Source organism: Monodon monoceros, unplaced genomic scaffold, assembly GCF_005190385.1.
Source record: "Monodon monoceros isolate NGI ecotype Baffin Bay Population unplaced genomic scaffold, NGI_Narwhal_1 Super_Scaffold_21, whole genome shotgun sequence".
Classification (NCBI taxonomy): Eukaryota; Metazoa; Chordata; class Mammalia; order Artiodactyla; family Monodontidae; genus Monodon; species Monodon monoceros.
In genome coordinates, this window is record NW_021703778.1 from 61975393 (window position 1) to 61997556 (window position 22164).

Below are 22164 nucleotides of genomic sequence, written 5' to 3' on the forward strand. Positions count from 1 at the left end.
GAAATGTGCTATTTGCCACTCACTTGAGTTTTGTGGACTAAGGGCTCACTCAGTGGTGAGCTTGTTTTTTAACTGATGCTCTTTCAAAAACAAACAACAACTTGATATTTAGCCAATTTCCATGGTGTAAATACTCCTATATGGCCAGTTTCAAGCTATCAACATTAAATTACTGAACGTGGAGAGTTGAGAAGAAGTGCACACAATTGGCTCTTCTGAGCCGGCTCCCACATACACCACTGAGATTCACACATTATGAGCTTTCTGTGTCTAGAGCGCTCGCAAAGATTTTTCTCAGCACTAGGATTCTAGTACAGTAGGTTAAGGCTAATTCATAATGGTTAAAGCCATTCACTTTATCAAGTGTAGTCTGCTGATTTTATTTATGTTGAAATATGGCCTAGTGGAACTGCTGACACTTCTACCTTTGAAGAACACCCCTCCCCAAAAATGAGCCATCCCCTTTGTCAATAAATAAATATAAATGTTCCAAACTGAATCTATTCCTTCCTTTGATTAAGTGGTCTTGTGCCTAAGAACAGACCATGCATCATCACTAAGGGTTACTAAGAGGAAGTCCATATATCTTTCCTTCAAGTTGTTTTAAAACAATATATTTTAACCTATAACTCGTAATAATCCTAAAGGTAAGATTAGGACTAGAAGATTACTTCTGTAAAATAGGACTACTACCGCTAGTCCCATTTTATAAGTGAGGTACAGAGAGGTTAAGTAACTAACCCAAGGCTACACAGCTAGTAAGTAGCAGAGCTGGGATTCAACCTAGGTAATCTGAGTCCAGAGCATAGGCTGCTAAACTCTCCACAGCACTATGTCTCCCTGTGCAGTAACAAGCCACGTAGAGGATGTGGTCTCATCTTGGGTCTCTCCCATCCATGGGGCCAGATTAGAAAGCAGTCAGCAGTCTCTCTCCTTTCCTCACCTAGGTATAAGGTACCCAATCCATCTTCTGGCAGCTGACTGTGGATGAGGGAGTGGGCCCCATTTTTCTCTTACAGGCACAAGTACAGCCAATAATAAAGCAACTGTTTCTCCCAGTGTGCTTGTCTCCACAAGGTGGTAGCTCTGGGCTGTAGTAGGACAGTGCTTCTAGAGCCCTTGACTACGATACCATCTGACAATGCCATAACCTCATAATTAGAGTGAAGGTCCTCTGCCCCCACCCCTCCTTCTGTTCCTTGGAAGCCTCACTTGGCAACTGTATAGGTCATGTCAGAGACAGGGCAGTGAGGGATAAGGGAAAATGAAACTTAAAGTCGGGAGCTGGACAGTCGTCAACATTCAAATAAAATTTTGAAACAAGAATGCTGTTGAGTTAATGTTTCTATCAAAGTAACTCTTGGCAACTCTCAAACCAAGACTTTATGCCAAGGTCCACCATTCCAAGAGCTGTTGAAGAACCTGTGATTGTTCAGCTCCTGGGCAGCTTCCCCTGGCCTGACTCTGGTCAGATGCCAGCATCACAGCCCTCTTAGCTGTGTAAGAATTCTCCTGGAGTTACCTCTGGTGAGGGAAGGAAAAACCTCTGGTCTGAAGATGAGGCTGACAATTCTGACAGGTGTTGGAGGGGGTCATGGGACTTGTGGTTTTATTACTCTGGTCACCTCTGTTTGGGGGCATTTCCCATCGACAAGAGGGTGCCCCAGCAGCTGTCTTCTGAGACTCAAGATGTGTTTCCTATGTGACAACCAGGGGCCTTACTTGATGGGATCAGCCTTTGTAAGACACAGAATGTGAGTCCTCCGAGCTTTACCCCAGTGACAGGAACAGAGTCCCAAAACATCGCAGGAACGTGGGTTGGGACTCCTGTCCTCCAGCAGAGTAGGAAGATGCTGGCTTGTATGTTAGGAGAGCTGAGTTCTTTTGATTCTGCCGTTAACTAGATGCATGGTTTGGGACAGGTCTGTTGGCCTCTCTGGGTCCCAGTTTCATCTGTAAAATAAGGAAGTTGGACTAGATCATTATTACCAATAAGAGGTCCCTGGTGCTTATGGAATAATGGTGGGGGGTGGGAGAATGGCATCACCAAGCTATTTTCAAACAAATTACAAAGGGAGATTGTACCACACGATGTCATTTCTTTGCTTTTCACTGTAATTCTACCTATTTGGTGTGGTAACACTAATTCTCTCCAGAGGACTGGAATAGTAGATTGATGGTGTTATCTATATCCTTACTAAATAAGAAAAGGAAAATGAGAAACTCCTCAATAAATGAGGTTGCTTGAGATGCACAGAAAGAGAATTAAAAGCAGGCAGTAAATGCTGTATCACGTGGTCTCCCAGTCCCTTTCCTCTCTAACCCTCTCTGACCAGATGATTTGGGTTCCCAAGTATGGACCCCCTAGGTGCCTCTAGTCATCCCTGCCCCAAAGGAACCTGGAAGGGTCTTGCAGGTATGCCAGGTCTCCCTGAGGTCCTGAAGGGCTGGGCTCATCCCAGACTGATCCAATAATTTGGTTCAAAGTCAGGGCTGGAGCTCTCCCTGCCAAGTGACCTCAACCCCAGAGGACTCAGAAACATCTTGTCCTTTCAGGCCAGCCCAGCCCTGCATAAGCAACTGATGCAGAAAGACTGCCATTCAGCCTGCAGTGCCGAGGCCCAGACCCTGGGTCATGTGGAGAAACAACAGTATTGCCTGGCTGTAGCTCATTTTCTGAACGATTTTTTAAATGTACACCTAGGGAACCACTACCACCATCAAGATATAAAATACTTCAACCCCTCCATAAATTTCCCTTTGCCTTTTCCATCCCCAGGCCCCAGGAAACCACTGATCTCTTCTCTGTCACTATAGTTTTGCCTTTTCCAGAATGTCATATAAATAGAATCACACAGTATGCAGGCTTTTAAGCTGGGCCTCTTTCACTTAGCGTAATGCATTTGAGATTCATCTACGCTGCTGTATGTGTCAGAAATGTGTTTCTTTTTGTTGCTAAGTAGTATTCCTGAGTATTATTGTATAGTATTCCTAAGTAGTATTGCTAAGTACATTCCATGGATATATCACAATTAGTTTATCCATTTATTAGTTGATAGGTATGGGTTGTTGCTAGTTTGTGGCTATTATGAATAAATCTTCTGTGAACATTTGCATCTTTGCATAGACATTTGTTTTAATTTCTATTGGGTAAAGTTCTAGGTTTGGAATTGCTGAGTCTTATGGTACATGTGTATTTACCTATATAAGGAACTGCCAAGTGGTTTTCCAAAGGGGCTACAGTATTTTGCAATCCCACCAGAAATAAATGAATCGTTCTTGTTGCTCCACATCCTCGCCAGCACTAGGTGTTGTCAGTCTTTTTAATTTTAACCATTTTAGAAGGGGAGAGGAGAGGTGGTATCTCATTAAGTATTTTGCCCAAGGTCACAAAAGTAGTAAGTATTGGAAATGGACCTCAAACCCAAGCCACGTGGCTCCTGGTCTGGGGCCTAACCACTACATTTGACAATCCTTGCTCTACTGACAAAAGTTTCAGTGTGAGCAAAACCAGACCTAGATCCTGCTTTCTTGGAGCTTACCACCAAACTGGGGAGATAGATATTTATGTAATGACTATTCAAATAGAAAATTACAACTACAAAAACACCTAAAAGAACAAATAATAGGGAGATGTGACCAAGTCAGGACATTTCCCCTGAGGAAATGAAGATTGAGTTTACATTTGGAGAAAAAGTGATGTTAGCTAAGCAAATGGGGAAGACAGCAGAGCATGTCAGGGCAGGGGACCACTCAAAGACTAGGCAGGAAGGAACATTGTACCTCTGCATTTTTATCATCTTTTCTCTTTTCATTTATTCACTCAATTGCCCTTACACAAATTAAGGTGGCCAACTCATCCTGGTTTGACAGGACAATTGGCTACCCTACCTTGAACTGATCCAGAGTGGAATATGCCCAAGACCTTGGAACCACTTTAGGGAAGTAAGCCCCCATATCCCCAGAGGATTCCAGTACAAATGGAAAGCTCTTCTGAATGGCATACTTTTTCATAATCAGATTTCTTGAAAGAAAAAAAAAATTCTAACTTAGCCAGGGGAGTACAGCCTAAGAAGAAACTTTGGAGGAAAAAAAAAAACTTTCCCGCAAGAAAACACAGCCTCTATTTACGTTCTTTACTGGAATCCACAAAAGGAGAAGCTGTAGTCTAAGGCTACAGGATGGCCAGCAAAATCAGGCCAAAAGAGACAAAGAAAACAGAATAAATCAGATTTCTGAAAATGGCTTTCCTTCCATATCTTATCTCATCACCTTATATGACAACAAAATGGTGAAAAGAAGAAAGCAAAAATAAACAAACAAAAAGAACAGGTGAAACAGGAATGCAAAAGAGAATGGGAAGATGGCAACCTCCTAAAGGTAATAAATTACTTCAGCAATTCTAGACCCCAAAGTTTTTTAAAGAACAGCTATAAAATAAATTCATTCAAGGCAAACTTAGGAATTTCAGCTGAGTTCAAAACAGTATTCTACAGGGAACTATATTCAATATCCTGTGATAAACCATAATGGAAAAGAATATGAAAAAGAATGTATATATATATGTATAACTGAGTCATTTTGTTGTACAGCAGTAATTAACACATTGTAATTCAACTATATTTCAATAAAAAATAAATTAAAAAAATATTCTAATGACCTGAAAAATTACTACAGCCATATAAATCACCTCATAGGAGCAATTTATGCCTTGGGTCATTTGGGTTCAATATTACAGTGCAGTGATTCTGGGGTGTCACAAAGATTAGTAACTATATTGTCCAAATTGAGAAATCCAGGCATAGAAATATTTTTAAGATAATAAGTAAATGGGAGGGTGGGATGTTCAGGTCAGGGCAAAATTCAAGATGGCAGGAGTGGGAGAAGCACTGCTCACCCGGCCTTTGGTAGAATCTGCTTATCACCCCAAATCAGCAACAGCTAAGAGCTAAATCTGTGAAGACCCAGTAGGGACTAAATTCTTATTCAAGTTTTTCCATCCTGCTGTAGTTCTAGAAATTCTGAAGTCCGTGTTGGCCATGTACAAATCATAGGCCTGACCACGGCAGCCAGGGACAGAGCTCTGGCTACATTTATCTCATAGGTTTGTTCCATCCTAAGCAGAGGACATGGCCCAGAGGATGTTCAGGGTAATCATGAAGTTATGGTCTTCCAGAGGACCCCTCCCACTAGTCCTGGGTCTGGGAATATTTTCAGTGTGTTAACAAAGTGAAATCACACACACACACAGAGTTAGCAATTTAAATAAGAATGTGGGACTTCCCTGGTGGTCCAGTGGCAAAGAATCCACCTTGCGACGCAGGGGACGCGGGTTCAATCCCTGGTCAGGGAACTAAGATCCCACATGCTGTGGGGAAGTTAAGCCCACGTGCCACAACTACTGAGCTCGAGCACTTCAACTAGAGCCCACGTGCTCTGGAACCCACACGCCACAACTAGAGAAGAGAGAACCTGCACGCCACACCTAGAGAGAAGCCGTCATGCAGCAACGAAAGATCCTGCGTGCCTCAACGAAGATTCCGCGTGCTGCAACTAAGACCCGACGCAGCCAAAAATAAATTTAAAAAATAATAATAATAAATAAATAATAAATCTTTAAAGAGAAAAATAAGAATGTGAAGAAATTTCACAAACAGCTCTGTGGCAGGAGGCATATTAATACCTGTGGCTCCTGTCATGCACTTGTGTCCTCAGCACAAGCTAATAACACTGGTGGTGCTTGACAAACATGGAACTGAGCAAAAGCACCCAGCCCAGGCATCACAGGCAGAAGACAGGTCCTGACTCCTATCGGGGCCTTTTACTGCAGAATCCTTGGTTCTCCCCTAAGCCAGCTCAGTCGCCTGCAGTCATCCACCTAATGATGTCCTTACCCAAAAGAAAATGAAATAATTTATTCTTGTATGAAATTTTAGGAACCCTCAAACCTGGTGGCTGACTTAGGAATAGAGAAATCACTTGCTGCAAGGAATCTAATATTAGAAATGTAATGGCTGCACCCAGCTTTTCCTTCTAATTCTGAGGAAGTTTTGCTGTCCCAGGAAGTTGCTGTCATGCAGAGGGCAACCCCAAGCCTCTCCAGCCCATCAACTTGCTTTCCAGGTTATAGGGGCTGACTCCCTCTGAAGGCTTTGACTGCCTGCCTTAGTTGATATTCTCCCTCTCAAAATCACAGCCTTATCTCCAGATTCTTATCATTGGTGTGTCTTTAGCTCTTCTAAAGACTTGAGAAAAATGACGATTTCAGAAGACATGCCTGAAGAAGGAAAAGCTCCTATCCGATACAATTAGGACACATTTCCTCACTCATAATGCAATCACTGGATTTACTAACCGCTTACTCACGAGTTGTGAGGTTTAAATAAGTTCATACAAATAAGACTGCTAGAAAAGTGCCTAGCACTTTTCTAGTGAGAAAGCACTCAATAAATATTAGCTTTAAAAGTGCTGAATATCAATTCGGATATATATGCATATATAAAGAGATATAAATAAGATCACCCCTAAGAAGCGAATGATTCTACTTTGGGGAATCTTTACTAAAAAACACTCATAGATTCAGACAAAGATTTATTTATAAAGATGGTCATCAGAGCATTGCTAGTAATAGGAAAAAAAAGAAAACAGGAAACAACCTAAATGTCCAACAATAATGAAACAAACTATGTCACTTTTCTCTCTTTTTTTTAATACATTTATTTATTTACTTATTTATTTTTGGCTGCATTGGGTCTTCGTTGCTGTGGGCTTTTCTCTAGTTGTGGTGAGCGGGGGCTACTCTTCATTGCGGTGCATGGGCTTCTCATTGCAGTGGCTTCTCTTGTTGCAGAGCACCGGCTCTAGGCACACGGGCTTCAGTAGTTGTGGCACGCAGGCTCAGTAGTTGTGGCACATGGGCTTAGTTGCTCCGCGGCAATGTGGGATCTTCCTGGACCAGGGCTCGAACCCGTGTCCCCTGCATTGGCAGGCGGATTCTCAACCTTTTCAGCACCAGGGAAGCCCTGTTCCACTTTTCAAAAGCATGTTTTTAAAGAATTTCTAATGCTGTAAGAAAATTATCACGACAGGTAAAGAGGGATATAAAGCCATTCACATAATATGATCTCAATTATAGACACCCCAAACAAACACCTATGAAACAAATATCTCCATAAGAATAGATTGGAAGGAAATACTCCAAATATTACTTGTGTGTTTTTCTGAGTACTGAGATTCTTTATTCATTTCAGCATTTTTCAGATTGTATATCTACAATGAACATGTAGTAATTCTACATATAGACAAAATAAAAAAGTTAAGAGTCTATTACCATATCACAACTCATACAAAAACAACTGTAAGTTCCCAGACTAAGTCAGTGGCAGGGGGCAGAGAAGATAACCCTGAGACTGTGTCCTCAGAATTTGGTGACCTTAGTGGGTTACCAAGGAGACAGAGACTGTATTCCAGTACAGCTCTTAAGCTTTCTAGCTTGAGCAACAGCATGGACAAATGATAGTGTCACAAACCACAATAGGAAACGTAGAAAGAAAGGAAGAAGAAGGTTGGGAGGAAAGAAAATAAATTCACTTTGGCCTCACTGGGTTTGCAGTGTCAAAAGCATCCCCAGGTAGAGAAGCCCTGTCAAGAGCCTGTTACGGGCAGGGCTGAAGCCTAGGAAAGAGATTTTGGTATACTTTCGGGTGTGAGTCACAGTAGTGCATCCTTGAAGCTGTGGCTTACCTGAGGATGCTCCAGTATTCTGTGTGTTCTGTGAAGGGGTCAATCAAACTCTGCTCCCATGGAGGCTCAGACACCTGGGGACTACTCCTTCCACCCAAAATGTGACCTGAAGTAGCCCTTGCCTCCTTCAGTCATAGGACTGCTGCTGGATTACAACGAAGAGTCTTACAGAGACTCACTGAGACTTAAACGCTGTTTGGTGCTATGGGTGCTGCTTCCATTGAGGACTGCATTGCACTCTCAGAGTCAGCCACATAAAACCTGCTACTGTATATTTCATAGGAATAGTATTCAAGACAATGGCCCCTGCCTCATGCAATGGCCCCTTTTTACAATAACCCACAGGAAAACCATCTCAGGCCTCAGGACCAGAAAAGTATGAGCAGCTGGACAGCATGAATTCTGTAACTGCTCCTGTTTCCCTCTTTGATTTGGCCAATAGGAAGCTCAAAACAAAATCTGTGGCCCATCTTCTGCAACCTTATATGATCACAGAGTGTGCAGTTTAGGTTGCTAATCTATTAACATTTCTGTCTTTGTTGTTTTGCCACCTTTATTTTCTCTTTGTCCCAATTTCTTCAACTGTGAATTTTCAAGAACCACTTAAAGTCAAAATTTTCCTTCCATGTCATGCCCACTTTTTTTTTTTTTTTTTTTTTGGTCGGGGGGCGTACGCGGGCCTCTCCCGCTGCAGAGCACAGGCTCCGGACGCGCAGGCTCGGTGGCCATGGCTCACGGGCCCAGCCGCTCCGCGGCTTGTGGGATCCTCCCAGACCGGGGCACGAACCCGCGTCCCCTGCATCGGCAGGCGGACCCCCAACCACTGCGCCACCAGCGAAGCCCCCACACCCACCTTTTGACTCTGTTTCTATCTCCTGGAGTTGCGCAAAAGAATCCTAGGCCCTCTTCCCCACAGCAGCCCTTCAGTGCTCAGGTCCTCCACTAAATCTTATATTTTTAGGCACCAGAGCCCCACTTTCTTCAAAAATTTCTCCTAGATGTGAGCACTTAAAGAATCTTTCATCCTTCCAGACTCAACTGATGCCTTATCTTCTCTTGGCATCTTCCCTAAAGCCCCTACTCAGGACGTCACTCCACAGCAGTATTCACAGCAACCTCATGTGATGGCTGATTTTCATGCTTTCTTTCCCACTGGACTGGGGACTCCTGATACACAGATGTCAGGCCCTATTTGCCTCCAACTGGTACCTATTCAGGGCTCAGGGCATAATATAATATGCTTAATAAGTATTTGTTGAAGTAAATGAATGAATTAATATATACACAACCTCCTCACTCACACACATGCTAAAAGAAAGCCAAGCTCCTAGGAAGAAAAGGGAGAGCTCAGGTCCGTCCAGGTGTTTGTGAGCCTTTCCATCTGACAACTCTTTTTTCCCTAGGACTCTCCTGAACAGATCTGAGGCCCCGGGTACTGGGGCCAGAGCAGATTCTCCCAGCTAAATCCAGGGTAACTGGGATAAATTTTCACAGAAAGAAAGAATTTCACAGATCAAAAATGCAAGATGCTGGATGCTCCAATCTGTACTTATTTTAACAACACACATTTATGTGGGTCTAATAATATGCCAGGCATTGTTCCGTGCTCTTTAAAAATATCATCTTATTTAATCCTTGTAATGACTTCACAAGATGGGTATTATATCTATCCCCATTTTATTTTCATGTAGAGTTTTTAGCATTCAAGCCAGCTATCCTGAAATGAAGGAAGATATAGCTATTCAGTCACTGAATAAAAGAAAATTAGTTACCTTGAGCTCCAATTCATATAGGGCTGACAAATTGAATGACAGCCTTTGATCTGAGACCTGGACCCCACAGAATACCACCTCGCGCACTGATCACTTACTAAGCATCCTCAGCTCTGTCCTCCGTGAGTTCACAGCCTGGTGGAGGACACACCACGCATCCAAACAAATCAATTATCTTAGGATCGGGGACCAATACGGTGCTGGCAGCAAGAGGAAGTAATTACCTCTGGCTAGAAGAGACAGCTTCCTCGAGGGGGTGATGTCTGAGTTCCATTTTAACAAATGGACCAGAGGGGAGTAGCAGAGAGGGAAGCGAGAGTGCAAAGATGCAGGGATGTGAAATGGCAATGGGGGGAACTAGTGGCAGTCTGGGGTAGCAGGAGAGCGTAGAGAGGGGATGATTTGAGGGATGAGGGATCATCATTCAGGTGATGGACTTGGCTGCAATACCAAGAAGCTTAAAGATACTAACGGGTATAATAGTCATTTCTGTTCTAGAAAGATTCTTTGAGCAGCAGTGTGAGTGAGGGTGGTGAGATTAAACAGAGAGAGACCAGTTAGGAAGCTGTGGCAATAAACCAAGCAAGAAACAGTGTGCACCTGAGCTAGGGCACTGGATTCTAGGGATATTTGGAAACCTGAAGCTTTGGACTGATTGGATGGCTGCTAAAACAGTATATGATGACACCCAGGTTTCTGACTTAGAGACCAGTGGGGCAGTGCATTCAATGAGCTGGGGAGCACAATCTGGGATTATGCTTTCAGGAATGAGGACAAGCTCAGATAGTCTCTAAGCTTGGGAAAGTCAAACTGGGCGACAGAAATTTTCTTCTTTATCTCAGAGAAGTTACTCAGATTCTCATTCTCATCTCCTTTTAATAAAATACGATGCATTTCATTCTGTCATCATAGTGAAAAATCATTGCCCTCTGCTGGGAATTAATAACCTTTCAAATTAATAACCTTTGGATAGGAAAATTGGTTTCATTAATACCTCCCCTTGCACTTTGTAATTTCATCATCTCTCTGTCCTGCTGTCCCCTGAAACCAAAAGCCCAAGACTTATTGTCTGAGAAGCCTGAATGACTTTATGCTCAGAAAGAATGATCAGGGCTCTTAGTAACTGGGCTGAATTGAGTTCACTGATCACAAATGCTGGTATGGCCTTGTGTCTGCCCCTCAGCCGCAGGGGAGCCCACCCTCGGCTGGAAGGGACTGTGAGAGCATCCTCCCCCAGCTCTTGGTCTGATTCCTAATCTTAGCAGAAAAGATGTCACCCATCTTGGGATGCCACACCTGGGGAACATAGCACCTCCCTCAGGCTCCACCCAGCTTTATCTCTGACTGACATCATGGTCTTGACAGCCATTGTGCTGCCTCAGAGAGTTGGGTGACTGCCCATCCTCCACAGTGTCTCAGAGTCAGGGTGAGGCTCCCCACAAAGAGAAGCTAGATAGCCTTTCAGGAAAACAACAGAAGGTGTAAGCATAAAAGCAATCTTTTTCTCCCTACCCCACCCTCACACAGCCTATGAAAGATTCCAGGTGGATATTCATTTATCCTTTTCTGCTGAAAACTCTTTAGCGGCATCTTATCATCTAGAGCATAAAGTCCAGACTCCTCAGCATCCAGGGACCCCCGCACACACACTCTGGCTTCCCAGCCTTCGGCTTCCTCCCACCCACAAGGTCCCATGCCTCTGAGCCCTTACTCAGCTGTTCCCTCAGCTTGGAAAGCCCTACTCCTTCCGCCCACTCACACATACACACAAGCCCTCATTCATCCCTCAGGGCCAGCATGAGCATCACTTTCCCTGAAAAGTCCTCCCTGAATGCCACTCCCCATCAAGCAGAATCCACCACTCCCTCTGTGACCCTCCCCGCCCCAGTCCTACCTGGTCAGTGCAAGACTACGTGTGAGAACAGGTTAAGCCACGGGAGAGAATGCGTAGTGTCATCAAACTAAGATGCTCTATGTGCTGTCTCCCTAGCATAGGGATGTAGGGAATTGGAGTCAGAGAGACAGGGTCCAAATCCTACCACTTATTGGCATAATGATTTTGGGCAAAATACTTATCCTCTCTGAACCTCAGTCCCAATCGCCTCTCCCATATTCCCAGTGTCCTGGAGTTACTCCAGTGTCTGACTGGCTGATCCTGTAGTCACCGGGATGGCAGGATGGAGGATCTGGTCCTCTCCACCTCTGTGTGGGGTCCTCCTAGGTCACCCTCCATCATCTCCCATTCTGCTGGAAATAAAATGCTCTTTGGGCTTCCCCAAAGCCACAGCCCATGCCTACCTCCAGCACCTTGCAGTAACCCCGCTGCCTAGTGCTCTTAGAAACTTTTAGGTTGTCCCAGAGCTGGCAGAGGTGGAACAGGTGCCAGGTTAAACACTGTCTCCAATTTTATCTTCCAGAGTCATTTGGAAGGAGATCTCGAGCTGCTGAAACAAAGGAAACATCACAGGAGACAAGAACCAGATTTCTGCTCTTTAAAGAAGAAACCAATAAGGGCTGTCAGATTCGGCTCAATCACTCAGACACGTTGCAGCAGTGCGGCTTCAACTCCTCTCTGCCTCTGGTGATGATAGTCCACGGGTGGTTGGTAGGAAATGCTGACATGCCTTTTTTCTCTCTACTTTTACATTTTCTCTTGTTTCCCTCCCTAGTGTGTTCAATTGTAATAAAAAGATAGGGAGCTGGTGATAACGACCTCATGCATAATACTTTTACAGTACATTCTAATTTTCCAAGTGCTTCCCCACACATTATCTTATTGATTATCTCAATTTCATGAGTAAGCAGGGCAGAGAAAGTATAATTATCTCCACATTTCAGATAATAAAATGTGGCTCAAAAAGGTCACACAGCACATAAGGGCCCATAAGAGATTGCAGTTCATGAAGGTGAATCTGCATGTTTCCCAGGAGGAGGTAGGAAGCCAGAAGACATAGTCTCCCAATAAAATATTATATTTCTAAGGGTTAAATTCAGCTGCAAATAACAGAAATCCAAATTGGCAGTAGTTTAAATAAAACAGAAGTTTTTTTCCATTTCATACAAGAGTCCAGTATATGTAATCCAAAACTGAATAAACAGCTTTGGTCACTGAAGTCCTCAAGGACCCAGCTCATTCCCTACTCACTATTCTGCTATCCTTAGAGTATGGTCCAAGATGGCAGCTAGAGCACTAGCTATCACATCTGCATCCCAGGTAGCACAAGGTAGTAAAATGTAAACACAAAAAAGCAGGGTTTTTAAAAAACAACTATATTGAGGTATAATTCGCATTATACCATAAAATTCATCCATTTAAAGTGTACAATTCAATGCCTTTTGGTGTATAAATGTGTTTTCTTAGGTTAGCTTCCCAGAAGCATCTGTGAAATGCTTTCAGTTACATCCATTTGCCCATACCTAGAGGGAAAGGTGGTTAAGATATGTAGCCTCTTAGAGAAAGTGTAGCTTTTTAGTGATGCTAAAATGCTATTACTGTGGAAGAAGGGGGAAAAGAATATTGTGGGCAGTGATTGAAGTCAAACAAAAGTTTCCAAGAAGAAATTCTGCCTTACTGGTTTCTAGGCCACCCACGATTTGAAGCTTGGTTCACACTGTGAAACCTCCAGAGATCTGGGGTCTATTTCATGACTTGAAACCCTTTCCCTACCATCTAATTGAAAAATACTCTGCAACCCCCGTCTATCCTAGCTTAGAGAGCAAAATGAGCCCATCGGCCCACCACCACTCTTTCAACATGTATTCACTCATACCCTCCACATGAACAAAACAGACCCCATGCCAGGCCTCATGGGGTAATGGGAACCACATGACGCCATGTGGGTGTAGCCACAAGGTGGGCTTGCCATCCCAGAAAAGCACAGAGGCTCTTGTAGCCTGCCAGCAGCTTCCTCCTAGGATTTAAAGGAGCCCCACCCTAGGGAAGGGCGGGGGGTGTTCCACCACAGCACAGGGTTGGCAGTGAAGGTGGTAGGGGCTTTCCTGCCCCTAGAGAAGAGACCTAACACAGATGAGGCCCTATAGGAGCTAAGCCATTTACATTAGACATCAGCTCATTTAATCCTCCTGCCTCCCTACACGGCCACTTGAGTTAGTCTCATCTCTCAGATGAGGAAACTGCAGCTCAGAGAGGTCAAGCAGTTACCACAGTCACACAGCCCTCAGTAGACAGAACTCCAAAACTAGAACCCTCATGCTCCAAAGCCCACACTGTCAAAGACTCCATTACATCAAGCCTTTGTCAAGGATGGGTTTGGCAGGGTCCCCATCACACAGCAGGCCTCACACTGCAATCTCCTCACTGCAGCTCTCTCTAGCTAAGCTAGGAGCTCCATCCCTGTTTCTTTAAAAAAAAAAAAAAAAAAAAGCATGGAATTGGAGACGGAGGGTAGAACCCTGAGATGAAACCTATCTTAAAGGAAACTAAAGATCAGACATGGAGGGAGTTCTCTGGCGGTCCAGTGGTTAGGATTTGGCGCTTTCACTGTGGTAGCCCGGGTTCAAGCCCTGGTCAGGGAACTAATATCCCACAAGCTGAACGGCATGGCCAAAAAAAAAGATGAGACACGGGAAGCTTTCCTATGGGAGCGGAGGGAGTAAGGATAGATTATTAGGAGGCCATTGTAAGGGAAGAACATTCCATCTCTTCAGCTGCTTTAGCCAAAGGGACCTTCCCTTACAAGAGAAAAAGAGAAAAGAAATTGGGAAGGAGGGAATGCATCCAGAGCAGGGCTTTGGGGAGGAGAGAGCTGTGGACTTGATACCTGACTTGAGGTAGGGACTTGAGCTGAGAGCCTTACAAACAGCAGGGCCGGCTCTCCCTGCCTCCACTGCCACTCTCCCTGCCTCCCCCTTACCTCTGCTTGTAGCTCCTTCCAAATGACTTCTCTCCTCCTGGCTCAGGCTGTGACTTCTGCCTAGAGTATCCCTTCCCTCATCTCCCGTCGCACAGGATCCATTATATATTAGGTGCTCCAAAAATATTTGTCAGCTGAAGTAATGGCTGACTTCATATCTTGTTTACAGACATGAAGATAGCAGGGTCCTCTTACCAGGATCCTTTTACTAGAATGAGTTCTTTGTTTTCAAAATCTTGCGCAGACTGGAATATATCTACTATTGCTGGTAATAATAATAATAATGACAACAGCAGCAGCTGTAATAACTAACATTTACTGAGTCCTCACTATGTTCCAGGTGCTAAATGCTTTACATCTATTAACTTATCTCATCTTCACAGCAATCCTGGAAGGAGGACACTATTATTATCCCCATTTTCCAGACAAGGAAACTGGGGCACTGAAAAGTTAAATAATTTGCCCAAGGCCACTCAGCTAGTAACTAGGAGAGTCTGGATTTGAACCCAAGGTGTTACATCCACATAGAAGGTACTGGGTAGAAAGACATTTATTAAATGAATGCATCTTACCCCAGACTCACAAGCCAAACCATCAGTACTGCTGTCCAGCTTCACCTCTGTGTTCTCGTCTTCAATTACACCCGACTTTCCTGCTCTCCCCAGACAGGCCGCACTGCCCTTCTGTGGTTCTGCACCTCTGCACATGCTCTTCCTCTGCCTGGAGTGCCCTAGATACCCTCACCCACCGCCGCCACACTCACCGGCCCACCTGGATTCTTCCGTGAGAACTCCTATTTATCCTTCCAGACACAGCACAAACGTATTTGCTCTGTGAACCCTTCAGGAGTGCCCTGCAAATTGGCTCTCAAACAAGGAACATACACAGAACAGTTCTCCATAATGAATCAACCCAATTGTTACTGAGTTCCTACTATGCTCCAGCTCACAGTCCTACCCCCCTAAGGCAAGCAGAACACAGTGGGTGTGACCCAGAAGTGCGGCAGCACAGGGAGGGCTGTGGGTAGCCCCCCGCAGGACATTTGGAAAGTCCAGAGACATTTTTGGTCTTCACAGCTTGGGGAGGGGGAGGAGAGGGGTGCTGCTGGCCTCTCTTGGATGGAGGCAAGGATGCGGCTAAACATCCTACCGTGCACAGGACAGCTCCCACAGCAAAGAAATATCTGGCCCCAAATGTCAATGGTGCTGAAGTTGAGAAGCCCCAGGTTAAGCCCTTTCTCTTGGAGAGAAGGAGCCAGCACGAGCCCAGAGCTGGAGAAGGAAAGAGGTGAGCAGGTAGAGAGAGGGAGCTAGCACAGCACTCCCGCCTCCCTCCCTGGGAAGCTGATGACCCTGTGGTTCCACCCTCAGATGGAAGCCTCGCTGGAAAACTGGATCTGGCAGATGGTGGCCGCGCTGAAGTCTCAGGTGGCCCGACCAGTCAACGTGGGGCTGGCAGAATGGGTCACCCTGGCCCACACCCACTACTCCATCGCTGTCCGCAACACCCGCCTCGTCGGCCAGGAGATCGCGGCCCTTCTCCAGTGGCTGGAGGTGAGACCTGCCCTGACCTCCCTTCTCTCCCGTCCTCTCCCTTCCTCTAAGACTGAGTGAATTAAGCTGGTCTCCTAGAGCAACGCAGACGGGAGAACTACTTCTGCTAAGCTCACAGGAATGGGAAGGCATGGGACAGAGACCAGACCCCCAGCGGTCTCTCAAATGCCTCCCTTAAAGCCCTGTTTTATAGAATCATCTGCCCCCACTACTCCATCCACTGTTCCTTTTATGCTCACCTCTTTGGATGTGCTAAGGGACCTAAACACACCCTGTAAGCTATCAAACTCCCACACACATGAATGAGATCACTCCTGCAAGGCATTAACATCCAGGTAAGGATGGGCAGACAGGAGGCAGCATCCCCAGGCAGGGTCCCAGGTAGCTGAGCCTGAAAGGAAACAGGACAGAGTCAGCAAGGTGAGAAACCAGTTGGAGTCCTGAGTAGGAGGTAAGCACCTTACTTGTGACCAGGCACAAAGAACAGAGAGAGCCTAGAACAGGCTGCACCCACAAAGGCTTTTATCCAGGCAGCTCTCTCCCCTCCTGAAACCGTCTCGCCGCTGTCTTCCAGGAATCTGTTCACTTTTCTCCAAGCAATGTTCATCTAATTGGGTACAGCCTGGGTGCACACGTCTCAGGATTCGCCGGCAGTTACATGAGCAGAAAGCACAAGATTGGGAGAATTACAGGTAACCACACCTGATAACTAACAGCTATAATCTTCACAACTGCACGGGGGCGTGGAGCAAGGACCTGCTTTTCCAACGGTCTCATAAATTAACCCACCCCCAGCTTCCTTCAGGCTGTATTAGAGTTCACAGGAGGACTTATAGCACTATTTATTTCAAACATGACCGCTGTCATAGACTGCCGTTCCAAGAGAATTTAGAGCAAATCACAGCCTCACTTCCTATTGCCTTTCCTCAAACAAAGGTCTCTCACAGTCCTGCCAAATAGGTCCTAAAAAGTAGATTTTGTGTACACTTTTGTAGCAAAAAAGAGTTTATTTTCAACCTATAGTTTTAAAAGACCAACGTGAGTTAAAGAATGACAGCCCTAAATTTGCTGTAACAGCCATGTTGGTACCTCAGTGTTCACTTTTGTGAAACACGTGGGTCCTACTCTGGGGCCCATTTGGATTGAGGGAGGGATCTTTGCACCAAAAACCTCACCCCAAGCTCTATGCCACCTTGGAAATGCCCCTAGATACCCAGGAAGAGCTGAAGACACACAAGAAGGCCTTTCCTACCAGGCTGCCCTGACACAAACCTCATCCCGCCCCTGCTGCCCCAGAGTCACAGTCAGGAGAACACGCCTCATCAGCCAAGTCCCTGAGGCCCACTGATTCCTACCGGGTAAAAGTCAGGAGGCCCAGACAAGGCCCTTCTCAGTGTAGTGTCCCCAGAGCTCTCCAGCTTCTCCTCCCACTGTTCCCTTCTTATAGTTCTAGGCTTCTGTGACACTAGATTTTTCTCCACTCTACATACGTGCCGTGGCCTTTTGTGCTTCTGGGCCTTTGCAGTCACTTTTCTCTTTGCCTGGAAAACCAAGCCCTAGTCTCCCTACCAAACTCCTACTCATCCTTCAAGACCCATCAGGCTAAAACAATAATTCACAAGCGAGAACAATTCAAACAAAATGTAAGATGAATAACATTGCTGTGATCTTTTATTTCATCAAGAAAGAACATTTTTGGCAACTCCTATCTACTATTACCATTCCTTCATAAAAGAAGAGATTTATTTTAACACTGAAAAAAGATAGGGATAATGGCAGACATTTAAACGAAGCAAATTTGTCATGATGAGAACTCATTTTCTGTTTTTTTTTGTTTTTTTTTTTTCATCTTGCTGGTGACGGGGAGGCCTGATCCATGGATCAGTATTTGGCGCCCTCCATGATTTAACACTCAATAGCCTGGGGGTGAGCAGACCTCCCCCACAAGAACATTCCACAGAAGCCCAGTGAGGTCCTTCACAGACAAACCAGGCCTAGAAGGCTAAGTCAGAACTGCAGAGAGGCGGCACTGGGCCCAGGACCCTCTCCACGCCGGCTGGTGTCACGGGCCACATGAGGCATTATTAGCCAGGCCCACACATATCAGAAGCAACAGGACCGCTAATTACTCTGTTGTCATCTCATAGTCAGCCTGACGAAGAAAGGAATATAAATCACTTCCTTTATTTGTAACTACAGGTCAGGGCTAGAGAGCAGGGACTGTCATGGTGCCCTGTCAATTCCTTCACCCCCAACAGTGATGGAAGCCAGGACTGATACGGGACAACAAAGGGTCCTCCAGAGAAGGTAAAGGAAGAAAGAGAAAAAAACCTTGAGTGCATAAATACTTCCCAGCTACCATCAGCCAGGAGCTTCCACTTGTCTCATGCAAACATATCTGTCACTTAAGGACCAGAGCTGTGAGCAGTCCTATTTGCTCACAACATTTTTCCCAGAGAACTGTAATGTCCCAAGGCGGTTCTGAACATTCCAATGAAATGACATTAGTGTAGGGGAAAAGCCAGCTTGTTTAGGGAAATTATTGACAACATGCAGGCAAATAAATTCTTTCTTTGATGGATAGGTTAGAACTACTGACAATAAGCACAGTGGGTTTTTTTAATATGCAAACAGATGCTCTTGAAAGTAGCTTGAGAGGTACTTAAAATTGATTGGCTTAAATAAATCAAGCATTCCCTTATAACCTTATTTCGACCACTGGATAGTTCCCGCAAACCCCTTCTCCCCATAAATAATAACCAGCCCGTGTCCGATTTTTAGTGCCATGAATTACTACAGTTTTACTGCGAAAAAGTTATGGCAAGATTTTCGAGAGAAAGATTATGCCCTAGGATTTTCTTCTTCCTGCTAGCTCATGAATGTGTAATAACATGAAAAAGGTAAAAAGAGCATTTCTTCTCCTCTCCTGTTGCTCTCACCTAACCCTTCCCCTTGCTTTCCTGTTAGGGCTGGATGCTGCGGGCCTTTTGTTTAAAAGAGCTTCCCCCAGTGACCGGCTTTCACCAGATGATGCCAATTTCGTGGACGCCATTCACACCTTTACCCAGGAACACATGGGCCTGAGTGTGGGCATCAAACAGCCCATAGCCCACTATGACTTCTACCCCAATGGGGGCTCCTACCAGCCTGGATGCCACTTCCTAGAGCTCTACAAACATATTGCCAAGCACGGCTTAAATGGTGAGAAAGAAGACACTAGCCTACGCTGGTTTACATTCCCCACAACTGATGGGGCCTCTGGATCCAGTGGTGTCTAATCTGCAAGATTCTGAGAAGAGTTTGGCAAGGGTGGGGCCCAGGGTGAATGGTCACCAAGTCCACCCAGAGAGAGGGCTTGTGGGAGTAGGTAAGGGCTGCCGCTCCCCCCAAGCCCTTCCTCTTAACAGGCAGCGGTCCCTGGAGCTCAGGTGCTGAGGATGAGCTGAGGGGCACCACTGGGGGTCCCCGCTTCTTACCTCCACTCAGTGTACCCGGCGAAGTCTCTCCCGGGGTATTAGCCTTTCTGAAAGTTGAGCCCGGATGCCTGTGGTTCTTCCTCTTTCTCCGGAAGCTTCCTCACTCAGGGGGCTTCCTCTATTCTGGGCCCTATGATGATCCACTTAATAGATCATGGTTTCTTCATCCTTGGTCTCACAAGAGTGGGAATAACTCTTCCAACCCCCGTGAGGTTTAATCAGCTGACCCTACAGGACATTCATTATGGAGATTCTTCCAATTAGATGTTCAGCTCTAAATAGGCCCTTGTGACTTCCTTTGCCTCAGGGCAGAAACTGAATATGGCATTATCTGGGTTGCGATCCCCCTTCTCTCTCAAACCCTAAAACCAAAACATTAACACGCGCAGGGGTAACAGGCCCCGGATTAAAGAACAAAGATGTGAGCAAAAACCATACGTTTCCTAGGCATTCCAAGGTTCTCATTATTGTAAAATAATATCCTGATTAAGGCATGCCAGCTCACTCTAAGCCAACGGGAGACCCCCCGACCCCCACATACCGCCATCTTGCCCCAATCATCTGAAGCTGAGCTGAGCGCACACTGTCTCGTGATTACATCACCACCTTCACGCCTCCTGTATCAGAATGACCTTCACACTGGATGCTATCTCATTTTGGCTGGACTCCCAATTTTCCACCCGCCCACACCTGAGAGAACCTTCTCGGAACTTCCCCTTATCATTCCTTACACCATCTCTCTCCAGTCATCGCCCTCTAGTCACCAGCAGTTCCTGGTGACCATCCAGCCCTCTTCCCAGATTTACACCCTCCCTAAGCTCCACACAGACCCCTAGGATGGTGTTTATTAGCTAGCTGCCTGGTAAATGCATCTCTGACCAATTACTGCCATTTTCTCTTTTGTGCTACACTTCAGAATGATGGAACCAAGGATATTCATTTACCTCGCCCACCCTTGGTATGGTTTTTCTCAGTTTTCTTCACCCTTTTGTTTGCAAGTGATCCCATTCTGGGGTGAACATGTTAACTTGGTCAGTTGGTAACTGCTTTACCATCCTCACCACCTCCTGGCTAGGTGAGCTTGAGTGAGTGAGTGAATGTCTTTGAAACTCAGTTTTCTCACTCGTAACAGCTGCCTCAAGGAGCTGTACTGAAGATCTGGGGAGGCACTCAGTGTAGTACCTGCCGAATAGTGGGTGCTCTACAAATATAGCCCCTAGTGACCAAGAACTGAGATGACTAATCCTGGGCAAACAGCTTTTGGCAAAGTTACCTGTGCTCCACCTTCACATGAGGTTCTTAGCACATCTCGTGGTGGTTCCTCAACATTCCTAGAGAAAACTTTACTAAAGATTGTTAAGATTTGGAGACCCAAAAACAACCCCCCCCCCAAAAAAAAGGTCAAAATCCTTGGTATATAAACCTCCTAAACTTGTTTTGGGTTAGGCCCGTTCAGACCTGGTCACTGGGATATGTCCTTCTTGAAGCCAATCCCCATGTTGGTTGTACAGGCCAGTTATCTTAGGGCGTGCAGTGGCTGCTTTGAGACAGAAGGCAGACATGGTGGGGGAGGCCTCAGCTCTCACCAGACCATGAGCCAAGTCCCAAGATTGCCTGGGCACTGGTTTACCCAGCTTTATTAAGAGGCATTCCGCACAAGCCTGTTCTGCTAACTCACCCTTAAAGCATCAGCAGTTGTGCATTTTTAACCATTTGAGATTAAAATATTTCCAAAATGAATTACGCTACCCCACTTGCTTAAATAATTCAAGATTTTCTTAGTGACTTGGGGCTCCTATTAAAACACCTACCGTAACATACAGGGTACCCTCAGCAGCCCCCTGGAGCCTGAGATTATGCCTCCACACTAAGTGACTGCAGGGGGTCTACCCCTTGTGTAGTGTTCCGTCAGTTATCACATCCACTGTAGTCAGCGGGTTGACCTGAGCACTTTCCTCCTCCTTCCTAATGTGCCGGTACTCCGCACTGAGAAACAAGGTGATCCTTCAGACAAAGGGATGATAATGTGCTTCTTGCCCTGTTTTCCAGCCATCACCCAGACCATCAAATGTGCCCACGAGCGGTCGGTGCACCTCTTCATCGACTCCTTGCTGCACGCTGACATGCAGAGCACGGCCTACCCGTGCAGGGACATGGACAGCTTCAGCCAGGGCCTGTGCCTGAGCTGCAAAAAGGGCCGCTGCAACACGCTGGGCTACTATGCCCGCCAGGAGCCGCAAAGCAAGAAGAGCAAGAGCCTCTTCCTGGTGACTCGAGCCCAATCCCCGTTCAAAGGTGAGTGCATCACTAACAAACGTCAGGTAGATAGCTAGTGGGAAGCAGCCGCATGGCACAGGGATATCGGCTCGTTGCTTTGTGACCGCCTGGAGGGGTGGGATAGGGAGGGTGGGAGGGAGGGAGACGCAAGAGGGAAGACATATGGGAACATATGTATATGTATAACTGATTCACTTTGTTGTAAAGCAGAAACTAACACACCATTGTAAAGCAATTGTACCCCAATAAAGATGTTTAAAAAAATTAAAAAAAAAAAAAATGGTGCGTGCAGGAGAGCCTTCAGAAGGGCAGGATGAAGCCACTTGTCTGAAGGTTCAGAAGTTCCCTGAAGTGTTTTGCTGGAACTACTTCAGGCTCTGTTATTTTAGTGGTTTTGACCCTGCACAGATTCCAGACCGTGATGATGACACAGCCTCTCTCTTTACCCAAGAATGTGGCTTCCTCACTG

The 22164-nt window shown here is 45.6% G+C and overlaps 1 protein-coding gene across 2 annotated transcripts in view; it reads left to right on the forward strand.

The window, feature by feature from the left end:
* LIPC (lipase C, hepatic type) overlaps window positions 1-22164 on the forward strand; it is a 173741-nt gene that overhangs the window by 133749 nt on the left and 17828 nt on the right. For both annotated transcript variants that reach the window (XM_029236866.1, XM_029236867.1), the window contains 5 exons: window positions 11933-12120; window positions 15760-15942; window positions 16517-16634; window positions 18910-19143; window positions 21468-21713. In XM_029236866.1, coding sequence (XP_029092699.1) covers window positions 11933-12120; window positions 15760-15942; window positions 16517-16634; window positions 18910-19143; window positions 21468-21713 — 969 coding nt within the window. The remainder of the gene's footprint in view (window positions 1-11932; window positions 12121-15759; window positions 15943-16516; window positions 16635-18909; window positions 19144-21467; window positions 21714-22164) is intronic.